Raw genomic sequence first — 13671 nt, 5'->3', positions numbered from 1 at the left:
ATATACAAGTAAAATTGTATTTAGATATTGATATATACCAAAAAATAGATCACTAATTTGGCCAACTTGTTGGTAACTAAAGAAATTTGCTATGATTTCACAAATCATTTCACTGTCAGATAAACCAGTGGCTTATCTGCATTAAAACCACCACTCCCATAGGCCAACATCTGTTTTCACATTACTCATGATCTTTTCCTGTGATAGAAAAAAATCAGGAAAATTAGTCTTAGAAATTACATATTCTACCCTCTGAGTTTTAAAAATTTGAAATAAGGTTTTGAGAGTTCTGACACATTTTTCTAATGTTTACATAGAAGAACCTAACTGCATAAATGGGTATGTTTGCATTATAACTAGTGAGAGCTACTTCAATGCAAACAATATCTTAAAGAATGTTTAAAAGCATAATTTAACTTTAAATCTTAGTCCTGAAAATAATTTCAAAATCACTTAGATTTTTAAGGGAGTTTAAAATCCTATTTTAATTATTTTTTCTTTTTAAAGTGACATATGTAACAGACCCTTGAGCAACACAGGTTTGATCTATGCAGATGCACTTATACACAAGTATTTTTCAATAAATATTTTGGAAAGAATATGAAACTTGTAAACTATGTAGCCTAGAAATATTGAAAAAATTAAGAAAGATGAATATGTCATGATTGCATAAAAACATGTAGATACTAGTCTTTTTATGTATTAATCAACTGTTTGAGTTATCAGTAAGGCTTTCAGTGAACAGTAGGTCATTAGTTGGTAAGTATTGGAGGAGTCAAAAGTTACAGGAATATTTTTAACTGTACAGGGGTCAGTGCCCCAATTCCGGTGTTATTCAAGGGTATACTGTATATACCCATTTATACAATTCTACAGAAATATATAGATGTTATTATCATAATATATTTTGGGGGGGCTTGGCTCCTATTACTAATCCAAGGTTACAGTCTAGAGCATATCCTCCCATATTTTTCAAATATAATATACATATACACATATGAGTTTTGGAGTCACTGTTTTGTAAAAATAGGATTGTATTTTGCACACTTTTTTGCATCTTGCTTTTTTTCTCTCAGCATTACCCCACAGTATTCTGGTACCTAGCACTAAAGCATGTTTTAAGATGACTACACAATATTCTTTGATGTAGGTGCATCATGATTTATTCTGTATTCCACTCTTTGTCCAAATAATGGGCATTGATCTTTGTTTATACTGTTTTGCCGCTAAGAACAATACTGAAATAAACATGCTTGTAGCTATATCTTTACATACTAGCTAGTATGTTATTTCTATGATACAGGTGAACAGAAGTGGGGATACTAGGCCAAAGGGTACATGTATCTATTATTTATTTTCTAAATCTATCCATTAATTCAACAAATATTTATAACACAGCTCAGACAATGGCAATATGATGTTAGGTTTAAGGATAAAAGATACCTCAACAAAAGTGTTTTAGTTTTGAATCAAGTATTTTTCTACCCAACCAAGATCTGGCCCATTTTTTTTTTTAATAGATCTTTTTACATTAAACTGCATTCTATAAAATTATTTAGAATACTCACATGTAAACTGATAGGCTGGCAATAAAAAAGTTTAAATTAGAAGTATATTTGAATTGCTTAAAAAATGCTAAAATGTCATAAATGGCCATAATTTCATACTATGTATTCTTTAATTTTACAGTAACTTTATATGAGAATATAATACTATGTTTCAAAAAGAATGACAATAAATTTTCAACTATTCTTTTTCCTTCCTGACCAGAAAAATCAGTTTCTCTTAACAGTCTTAGTGAAAATTAACATAACTCAAATATTTCTGAGTTAGTTTTCACCTGAGAAATGTTGAGAAAGATTTTGGCTTTTTAACTTCCTTCAGTTCATACCTCTGAAAATTGAGAAATAAATACTGATTTTATTTCACTCTTTGATTCCTACAGCTTTTCACAATCTTCTTAAAAAGTAATTGTGATGGTTTATTGAACACAAAGTGAAAACTTTTAATATACTTATAGATAATAAATTATTATTGCTATTCAAGAAAAGTCTAACTTATATATGAAAATGTATAATAAAATAATGAGATCAGAACATTTCCTTTACCATGTACAACATATCCAGATAGTGGTGATTTGATGTTATTTTGCTTTTTAAATGTAGAATAACAAAAAATAAATGAAAATTGACTGGAAAAAAAGCCAAAAACCAAAAGCAAAATAGCGGCCTAGCAGATCCTGATAGGATATTTCTCTTCTCTATTCCTTTTGAGGCTTGGAGGAGTCTCCCTCCTATCCCACACCCTAGGCTGGAGTGCAGTGGCCAGATCTCAGCTCTTTCACAAGCCTCCGCCTCCCGGGTTCACGCCATTCTCACCTCAGCCTCCCAAGTGGTGGGACCACAGGCATCCACGCTCCCACCCTCACGCCCGGCTAGTTTTTTGTATTTTTTTAGTAGAGGCGGGGTTTCACGTGTTAGCCAGGATGGTCTCGATCTCCCAGCCTGCATTGATCCACCCCACGTCTGGCCTCCCAAAGTGCTGGGATTACAGGCTTGAGCCACCGCGCCCGGCCTTTTTTTTTTTTTTGAGATTGAGTCTCACTCTGTTGCTCAGGCTGGAGTGCAGGAGCATGATCTTGGCTCACTGCAACCTTCACCTTCCAGGTTCAAGCAATTCTCCTGCCTCAGCCTCCCATCTCGTCTCTATTTCTGCAGTGCAGAAAACTAGGTTTAGTATTTTTTGAGGTGGAGTTTTGGTTTTGTGGCCCAGGCTGGAGTGAAATGGCACAATCTCGGCTCACTGCAACCTCTACTGCCCAGGTTTAAGCAATTCTCCTGCCTCAGCCTCTGAGTAGCTGGGATTACAGACATGCGCCACCAAACCTGGCTAATTTTGTATTTTTAGTAGAGATGGGGTTTCATCACGTTGGTCAGGCTAGTCTCGAACTTCTGACCTCACGTGATCCGCCCACCTCGGCCTCCCGAACTGCTGGGATTACAGGAGTGAGTCACCATACCCTGCCTGGTTTCCTTTTAAAACACATTTCATTATCACTAGGCCTAGCCAAATATAAAATAACAGCAAATTTAAGGCAATGTCATTAAACCAACAAATTGTAGTAATAATCATGGTTTTGAAAAAGTACTCTTCATAGAAACTTTTAAAAACACATGAAAAAAGCCAGAGAGTTTTGCATTTACCATTTCCAGACTTAAGTAAAAACTTCAATATTACAAATTAGGAAATTAACCAAAATTTATCTACAAACCAAACTGATTTTAAAGGTAAGTTCTTCAGAATGGTGGAAACATACTATATTATTAAATATATATTTATGAAATCTGATGCTAATTTAAAGCAAAATTTCATACTAATTAATTAATTAAAAGGGATCATTTACTTAAGCTATTTGTAAACGTACCTAGATGGTTGTCTTTCTGTGTTCGTGGCTGTTTTCTTCTGAGAAGACGCTCATATAGGAGCTGCATGTTGGCCTTGGCTAGTCATAAGGATTGCACACAGCACTAGTTACTATACTCCTTTTATAACAAAACTTACTAGAATTTTCCAGCTTGTTAATAATAGACTTAGTGTTTATCTGATAGTGCAGTTAGTTAATTAGCTTATCAAAATTACAAATGATGTACATTCGAGTATATATTTTTGGTTTTTTAATTTAAATGCATGTGTCGCTCAACATTTCATAATCCAATATGTTTTAATTTATTAGACTCAGAATTTTAGGTTGGCAGGGATCTCAGAGTTAACTCCCTGCTGTTACAAGTGTAGATACTGGGGTTCAGATAGGCTATGTGACTTGCCCAAACCTAATTCCAGAACTCCTGACTCTCATGTTCAGTAAGAGCTCCTTGCACCAAACCAATATTTAATTATATGTCATCAGAAAATGTACATCATTCATCTAGGAGAAAAGAGAAAGGCAAAAAAGCAGAAAGGAACTCAAGCATTATTTTAAAAGAGGGAACATATTTTAGAAAAGTTTTCAAAGCATAGTAAAGTTTAATAAGTTTAAATATATGCTTATTTGAAAACTCAATAAAAGTGGTAAAAAGGGAAATATTCTTTAATCAATAACTACTCTGTATCCACTTATTAAAACTGGTGAATATAGTGGTGTTTGGTCAACAGTACATTATAGAAATATATTAGTGTTCACAATTTTATTTTGCTAGAATAAAAATAAAAGACATTGATAGTTTAGAATATGTAACAAATACTCTTATTTTTAATAGTTAATAGTATTTTTAGATGTTTTCTTACAAGATGCAGTCAAGAATAAACTAAAATTCACAATAAAGAGAAAGGAAAATATAAACCGTAAAGTTTAAGAACAACACAATATATTACCAATATTTATTGAAGATGAATCTTGATTTTAAAAATCCCTAGAAAACTGTTAAGCTTTATGTTGATGCCTACACTTTTTCAAATAACAATGAAAACTGTATTGTGCTATTTCATTCATTCATTCAAGAAATGTTTTAAGTAAATCTCTGTGTAAGGTACTAGTAATTTTATTTCTATCATATACTTATTTAAAACTGAAGTCTGGGTTTGCTTTAGAATTTTATTTTCTGATAAAATATTTTAAGCAAATAATTTGGAATAAAGTTGACAATCATTTTGTAATTAACTTCTGAAATTAAATATAAGGGCACTTTATTATGATACTTCCTATATTACATCTCTAAGCCCAAAGTAACATACATGACATAAAAGCCATCCTCACCAGAAAAAAGTTGAAAATCTTATGAATACATGATCATGCTGAAGTTAGACTGATAAATTAATAATAATTGCTAACACCGTCTAAGCCAGGGCTCCCCAACACCCAGGCTGTGGACTGGTACTCGTTTGTGGCCTGTTAGGAACCAGGCTGCACAGCAGGAGGTAAGCGGCAGGCGAGCAAGCACTACTTCCTAAGCTCTGCAGCGGCATTAGATTCTCATAGGAGCATGAACGCTATTGCGAACTGTGCATGTGAGGAATCTAGGTTGCATGTTCCTTATGAGAATTGAACTAATGCCTCATGATCTGAGGTGGAATAGTTTCATCCCAAAACAATCCCTTCCCCCAATCCGTGGAAAAATTGTCTTCCAGGAAACTGGTCCCTAGTGCCAAAAAGGTTGGGGACTGCTGGTCTAAGCTATTTGAAATAAATATTTGCCTTTAAAGGAAGAAACATTTTTATTTAATTACTAATTATAAATTTTACCAATAAACATACTTCCTTTTAAAGAGGATTTTTTTCTAAGTTAAAATGTGGTTCATATGTTTTTCATTTGTAAATATTACATGTTAAATCTACTTTAATATTATATGCAGATGGACATCTTCCTTATACAGGTATTTATAAGCCCATCTCATATATTAAAACCCCAAGAAGCCCCATTTTGCTGGGTGAATTTCTCCTTCCCATCCCAATGCTAAGCTGATTTCTTACTACTGTTGCTGTGAGAGAAGAGGGAAGAGGAGAAGTCAAAGTTCTTTAAAGGCAGGGACCTATTCTTTCCTCAGCACCTAGCACAGTAACTGACACAGGAGGTGCTCATTAAAAGCCCAAGGGAAGTACACCGTTAAGAAGTATTGTTCCTAGAGATCCTTTACACCCTTTGTCTTTTGGATAATCTCACCTTTGATTCCTGGCACATGTACCATATCTGATTCCCTTCAATCTCCTTACCATGTGAATGGAAACCACTTTGTGTTTGTAGGCCCAAAGTAAGTAAGTGACAGAAATGGTTCCATATGTGCACTCTTGAACATAAGATAATGCCTTCTTGAATCTACTGTAGCATTCCACATCAAAACTATTAACACTTTTTTTTTTTGTAGAAATGACATTACACATGGATTTTAAGCTTTACATCACTACTTTTCATAACACTATTTTTCAGGTACGTGATATTGTCCTTCATTAATATGGTAGTATAATAGTTTTGTGGTCTGGTCATTAAATCTAACTAAAATTTGTAATATAATTCTTCTACAAAAATGTTTTTGATTTCCAAACCACCACTAAAGATATTTGAAACATAATTTTCCATTAAGGATAAGTGATAGCCTAAATTAGCTCTATTCTATAAATGATTCATTTTCTTTTTTTTTTTTTTTGAGACGGAGTCTTGCTGTGTCGCCCAGGCTGGAGTGCAGTGGTGCGATCTTGGCTCACTGCAAGCTCCACCTCCTGGGTTCACACCATTCTCCTGCCTCAGCCTCCCCAGTAGCTGGGACTACAGGCGCCCACCACCATGCCCGGCTAATTTTTTGTATTTTTAGTAGAGACGGGGTTTCACCGTGTTAGCCAGGATGGTCTCGATCTCCTGACCTCGTGCTCCACTCGCCTCGGCCTCCCAAAGTGCTGGGATTACAGGCGTGAGCCACCGTGCCCAGCTGATTCTTTCATTTTCAAAAGAGAACATTTTTAAAAATTTACATTTGAGGTAGTAGCTGTCTATAGAATTTTCCTAAGGGAAACAGGAATTCTAAGAACATAAAGTAACAAGGAAAATAGAGACTGTTTCAGAGAATAATGATCAGAAGATTATCTTTTCCATACTACCATTTTTGTTTTGAGAATGAATACATGGTCAAAAAAGAACAAATGTATTTTCCTATTGCTTATTTATGAAACCATTAGGATTACTGAATCAAGAATTCTAAACAGTCAATTTAGTGATATCTATGTCTAGTCAAGAAAGTGTGAGCTGAACTGACTGAATAATGGACTTAATCAATTAATTAAACTGGAATAGTTGCTGTTAGTGGCACAATAGCCAGCATTTTCTTACAGCTGAATTTAAGTGGGGTAGAAATTCTTACACTTTCTTGCAATTCCTGTGTAATCCAACACAATTAGTAGTCTGATTAGTCTCAAACCCAAGAACTATGTTCAGTAACAGTGACTACTTTAGGGAGTGCACTAGTATTGTTAAAAGACTGAAATCCTTGAGGAACAAAGGAATAAAGAAAGAATACTGATTCTGTACATTTTAAAAGGCAATTTATGATTAAAAAACATAATTATAAAACAATATATTCTAAAAAGATTAAAATATATTTCTATAAGCTATTAGCCAATATTTGAAAATAAAAGCTAATAAAACTGACATAAAAAGTCTGAATAAGAACTTATTTTGCCAATCCCAATAATTTATCTTCTGTGAAATAATATATGTAAAAGCATTTTGCAAACTACAAATGGTATACAAAATCAAGGCAATATGATTTTTTATTATGTACTACAAATATATACAGGTACTACACTTTTGGATACAACCTGAAGCTTGATTTTTTTAAGCAATTTAAATGATTTTTAAAATGTTAAAAAAGTAATGTTGTTATTCCCTAAAACAATATGAAAGGAATTTGAGATCTGAGATAACTATTATAAAATCAAATGTAAACAAAAATGCCCTAAGTACCTACAATCTGATTAGACTGTAAAATATTTGGAAGTATGGATTTAATTTACCTTCCTATGATTCTGCAGATAATTACATTTGCTTTCTAGCATGTTTTTGGGTTATATTTTAAGAGGAACAGTATACTGACATGTTTTTTTTTAAAAGACTCGTTTCAAATTTAGCATGAAGCAGCTATTTTTTAGCATTCTGAAAAACATTTTTAAACTGCAAAAAGTGATTATCAAGGTAGAAAAAGATGGAATTGAGAGAGAAGTAAAGTGAAGCACACAAACACTGTAGTTTTAGTATAGAAAAACTATGGCAAAGCTGGTAGCTAGCAATATAAGAATGAAGAGAATGATTTGAACCGTAGGATAGGTCTCGCTACTTTTAACATACCCAGTTCTAGTTTCTGACAAGAGGGAATCTCTTCTGTTACCGTAATGAAGTAGCTGTGCAATCCCTTGAAGGCTAGCAGCAAAGTGGCACAAAGTGTATAATGAAAACGATAGGCATGATGTAGGAAGGAGTCTGCAATGATGAAGCTACAACCCTAAACAAGAAACAGATGTAGGATACAGAGTGTCAGTAATACAAAATGTTATATTTGAAACTTGCAAAAATAAAGAAAAAATACTTAACCATCTGTCAACTAAATTTATTCTAATACATATAAAAAATTTGGTAATATTTGAGAGTTGTTCAAACAATAAATTTAAGCATGAAATGTGGCCCTAGTAATTTCAGTTACAGTGGATTTTTATAACAAGTAGATTAAATTATTATTTTTGATAGCATTTTATATTACATTTAGACTGAAGCACACTCAGCTTTTATAGTATGTCCCCTTTTCTTTTATAATAATAGCTGTACTTCCATTACTCTTTCTTTTTTTAATTTCTTTTTTTTAGATACAGGGTCTCAGTTTGTCACCCAGGCTCGAGTGAAGTGACACAACTGCAGCTTACTGCAGCCTCAACCTTCTGTGCGCAAGCGATTCACCTGCCTCAGGCTCCCTAGCAGTTGGGACTACAAGCACGTGCCACCATTATTTTCCATTATTTTTTGTACAGGTGGGGTCTTGCTATGTTGCTCAGGCTGGCATCAAACTCTTGGCCTCAAGCAATCCTCCAGGCTAAGCCTCCCAAAGTGTTGGGATTACAGGTGTGAGCCACCACGCCTGGCCTGCGCTACTCTACCCTGGGTCTCGGCTCTGGCAATTGTTCTTTAAAGACTCCTTTGGAATACTTCTACCAGTTCTGTTAAAGGACCAAGGGGTAATAGTAACAAGTTAAAGGGCACAGGCTGTCAAAGACGTCTATCCACTAAATCTGGTAACATTTTGAAGTATCACGTTTTCATAATAGACAATTAGAACCAAACAATATTTTAAGATCACATTTAATTAGATCTATAAGTTGCTGAGCTCAAATAATTAAAAAAAGGAAAACATCATTCATAGATAAAATAGTTAAAAACACTTCTTTTAAAATACGGAAAAGATTTATAAACATATTCAGTTCTTACATCTGGTGATAACTGTTTTGTGTAGTTAATACCAAAGACCACACTTTCAAGAGTAGGAATCACGGAATCTTTGTTTTGTGCTGGTGCATTTCTATTTAACCAAGTTGTCTTCACAGGGCGAGGAAAGCTGGAGGAAGAAGTATTATATTATTACTGTCATAAGAGTCTACTTGAATGTAAGTGAAATATTTACAAAGGAAAATCTTATAGGAATAGAAGAGCAAGGGTTTTGCAAGTTTATGAGTTCTAAAGTATTCCTAAAGTAATTGTAAAAAATAATTTGAATAATCATGAAAAAACAAAATGAATATTAAAAAACTAGGGCTAGATGTTTGACATTGCTTGCTATAATTAGACTTCTGGAAGTCTCAAAGAACATCAAAGACAAAACATGGTGGGATCTAGAGTGGCTAAACAACAAATGAAAGCCAAGCTTGAATTTGGAAATCCTAAAGTCGGAACTGGTTACCAAATTTACAATGTTAACACTTAATCAAATATGAATGCTATTTACAGAAATAAAGAGCTCCCATGTAAATGTAGAAACACAAAAATTACTAAATCTACCTGATGCCTCTATTTCTCAAAAATAAGTTTCTTTCCCTTTATTCTCTTTACTAAAAGGCTATGAGCTCTATTAAAATAATTTTTATTATTCAAGTCTCTAGCAGCTGGAACTACAGTCATGTGCCACCATGCTTGGCTCATTTTTATTTTTTGTAGAGGTGAAGTCTTGCTATGTTGCTCAGGCTGGTCTCAAACTCCTGGTCTCAAGCAATCCTCCAGCCTCCAGCTTCAAGGCACCATCAATCACATATTATATGAATTACTTCTGTTAGTATTAACATTTATATTCCATAGAGGAAGAAGCATATTTCTGTTAGAATGTTGAAAAGTCACACACAACTATATTTGAGATAAAGTAGGACAAAGCATTTGAACTGTTTGACAGTTTGGCAAAAGGGAAAACACATAAAAGAAAAACAATGTTGCCATAAGCAGAGTGCAGGTTTTGTTTGTAAAATCCATTTGCTTTGCAAAAGTAAAATGTCTATATCCCAGCAAAGAAGGGAGTCTCAAATAAGTGGTAAATTCCACTTGCTATAATGTGTTTTTCAGAACTGTTATAAAAGTTGTACTTAAAAAATTCAAATATAAGAAATAGTTCAAATAAAAAACAAGCAAAGAAAGAAATTCTAAGCCACTTACTTTAAGTAACTGATATAATGTCCGTAGATTGGGTTGACCATAAAAATTGTTTTAAATAAAAATAAAAATTTAAAAGACGTTATAAATTTAAAAATTTTCAATTTTTGGAGGATTAAAAAAACCCCACCAATAATAAAACTTCAGGAAAAACCTGTTGAAGAATATAGAGTAGGAAATGTTACCCTCAGATATGACCCCTTTACCAGCACACCACCAGCAAAAAGCTTCCCCTTCCCCTTTCCTTGCTTTCCTTTTCCGACCTTTCATTCATAGGTACAGAAAGGCTGGTAAAGATGCTGCTGCTTTTATAGCGAAGTTCTAGCAGCAAGAGAGAGTTAGATATAAGGGCCCATGGCAGCTAGGTAAAGAACAGCAACCTCAGCTGTTATGGGCATATTGTTTTCTTTTCTAGTCACTAACCAGAGCCAACAGTTAATCCTCTTGGCTTCTGATTCTGAGCCAAAAATTTGTTCTTCCAGTAAATGGTCTCTAGGAGATGAGCTGCCCCTTTCTCCTATTAGCCTATGGCAAAAATTGCCGCATTGCAAGAAGCAGCACATATTTAACTCACTATGATGGTGATGTGAATATCTACTCCGTTTAATTAGGGCCTTAAAAAGCAACATTAATAACCTAAGCTAACCTCCTATGAATTGTTTGCGCATTTTTCAGGAGAGAAACACAGCTAGTTTTATGAAGATAATCTTGGTAAGTCTTAAAAAGAAATAGTTAAAAGAGTTTAATTAGAGATTCTTCTTAAAACTTCAAAAAGAAGAGATTTAGAAAAATAGAGTAATATATTTTATAAACAGATAAACATTTAGCATTAAAAACCAAACACATAATCATATAAAAGCAATACTGTATGTTATTTAAAAGTTGTATTTCAAAAAAACATACTTTGTTAGAAAAATTTCATTCATATTTTCTATTTCAGAAAATCTTCCAAAAAATTTTTAAGCTTATAATAAAATTATGTATGTAATAAAAAACACCTTCCTGTTTATAAAAGCTATAATAACTTAGCACAACCTCTCAAAGGCCTAGGAAGTAAGAAAAAGACAGCAAAACTACCAGTTATAGATCTTTCTATAGAATAAAGAAGGCAAAACAAGTCATCAGGTGAAATATATGTCTTCCTGGCCTGGTGCTCTAAAAGGAACTAGGTCAAGGTGATCTACATGTAAGAGATGAGAGAGCAACAGAATGAAAGAAGCTTTCAATTAGTTTTTAAAACAATGTAAAGATATGCCATAGGAGGTTATTACCTGTGGTCAATATGTTAAATTGTGTTGGGCTTCCAGAAATTCTGAGGGTAATTTTGCAAAATGATCTACTTAGTTTTCTGATAAATCAGCTTACCATCATATCCCTTAAGCATCCTCCCTAATATCAATTGTCAGAATCAGATGTGCGTCGGAAATTGCAGACAGTTTAGAAATCAAATAAATTTGGAGACTTTCATATAATTTACTGATTTGAAGTATCCATCTGCTGCCCATACTACAAGGATGATGTAAAAACTGAAGACCTTGCATTGTATTTTTACATTAACGAAAGAAATCTGTCTACCCATGGAAATGAACAGAAAAAAATAATTATCTCAATGCATTTATTATGATACAGAATATTATATACCTTTGAACTAATGGTACATGATATAGTTTTAAAAGGCTGAGTAAAAATTCGTAAAATTGGTTAATAACTTGGAAAGCAAGAATTACTGTATAATGTACAGTTAAGAAGATAAAAGTAGTCTATCTGGATAAGAAGCAAAGAAAAAATAAGAAAAAATTCACATACTTTTCCAGAGTAATTATAGTATAACATTGCACAAAACATAGGTACAGAATAAACAATGTTGTGTGGTTATTTCCAGATTGTATTTTTTCTTTGTTAATTTATTTGGGATTGACAAAGATGGCTTCATACTTCTGTAATAAAAAAGTTATCAAGCCAATGTTCCCATACTCTTGAATTTGATTATAATTTTTAAAGTCCTTATTATTTCAGTTATCTTTAGAAATTACATGTTTTCACTATAAAAATAAAAAATGCTACATTAAGAAGGCTCTCATGTTGAATTGTAATCCTCAATGTTGTAATGGGGCCTGGTGGGAGGGGACTGGACCAGGGGGACAGATTTCTCATGAATGGTTTAGTACCATTCCTCTTGGTACTGTCCTCATGATAGTGAGTGAGTTCTCATGAGATCTAGTCATTTAAAAGCATGTAGCAACTCCCCTGACTCTTGTGCTCCTGCTCCAGCCATGTGAGATGCCTGCTCCGCTTTTGATTTCTGCCATGATTGTAAGTTTCCTGAGGCCTCCCCAGAAGTTAAGCAGATGCCAGCATCATTCTTCCTGTATAGCCTGAAGAACCATGACCCAATTAAACTCTTTTCTTTATAAATTGCTCAGTCTCAGGTATTTCTTTACTACAGTGTAAGAATGGCTTAATACAAAAATATTAGTCAAATTTACCTTATTAGTGGCTGGTGTAGTGCAACCAATGATGCATGAACTGTAACAGACACAACAGAAAGGTGGAAATAATCAAACATAACATTAACATGATGATGAAGGCCTCTATGGGGGCTAAAGTGCAGCTTCAGTGTTCGGCTACTTATTAGTTGCAAGGCATTCAGATCATCTGCCCTGTAAAAAGGAACAATTAGCATGTAAGTATGAAATATTTAGTAAAGGCCAATATATTATAGAGTAGTTGAAACTATAAAAACCATTTACTTAATTACTTTTTAAAAATTTTGAATTAAAGTAATTTTTAAAGCATCAAATTTGCATTAGAAAGCAGTATGAAACATACCAATTGAGAAGATAATCAGATCTCACCTATTGTTTCCTATCAGTCCATAATATGAACTATTTTTTCACCAATATCCCTATAAAATGAATCCTTTTGATACTTCACGAGTTAATCTCATCTTAAAGAAAATTTTACCCCATAGAGAATACTGTTATTAAGAGACTGCAGTACAACATAGGTCACATGCTATTATAATAAACCCCAAAAGATATTTCAAATTATTTTTACTCTACAAAATTTTATTAAGTGCTGCTCAAAAACAAACAGGCTATTGCTTATTTTAAAAAGTAAAACATATCTTACTGTAGGTATTTAGTATGTCATTAGATTTATACATACTAAAAATGTGAAACAATGCCATGAAAATGACATCCAATTATACTTAAAAAAATTCCATCCATACATTGTAACTATCTATAGGTAATGAACTACCAATTCATTTCAGCTTATTCCACTTAAAGAATTCTGACTTGGTTAAAAAAAAAAAAACCAATATGAAATTCTTTGTAATGAACAAGTATTACAGAGGAACAGTAGCTACCATATAAAAAAACTTTTTTCTCATGATAGTGAAGAGGACATCTAAAGTAGGCCTTTTAGTAATGTGACTTTTTAGTTACTTATCCCACATGCAGTCTGAATTTATATATCATTTTTGAAAATTATTGCTAAAACTACA

At 33.3% G+C, this 13671-nt stretch overlaps 1 protein-coding gene across 13 annotated transcripts in view; it reads right to left on the bottom strand.

Annotated features, from left to right (window-relative positions):
- The window catches only part of FAM135A (family with sequence similarity 135 member A), a 135207-nt gene that overhangs the window by 74163 nt on the left and 47373 nt on the right, over positions 1–13671 (bottom strand). For 7 of the 13 annotated variants that reach the window (XM_003897792.5, XM_009205456.4, XM_009205455.3 and 4 more), the window contains 4 exons: positions 12650–12823; positions 8958–9084; positions 7830–7983; positions 3425–3502 (listed from right to left, as the gene is read on the bottom strand). In XM_003897792.5, coding sequence (XP_003897841.1) covers positions 3425–3502; positions 7830–7983; positions 8958–9084; positions 12650–12823 — 533 coding nt within the window. Of the gene's footprint in view, positions 1–3424; positions 3503–7829; positions 7984–8957; positions 9085–12649; positions 12824–13671 lie in introns of those variants that run through there. The other 6 variants (XM_009205454.4, XM_003897793.4, XM_009205460.3 and 3 more) reach the window with 3 other exon arrangements.

The sequence above is a fragment of the Papio anubis genome, chromosome 6 (genome assembly GCF_008728515.1).
Source record: "Papio anubis isolate 15944 chromosome 6, Panubis1.0, whole genome shotgun sequence".
Lineage (NCBI taxonomy): Eukaryota > Metazoa > Chordata > Mammalia > Primates > Cercopithecidae > Papio > Papio anubis.
This window is presented reverse-complemented; position numbering and strand designations above follow the sequence as displayed.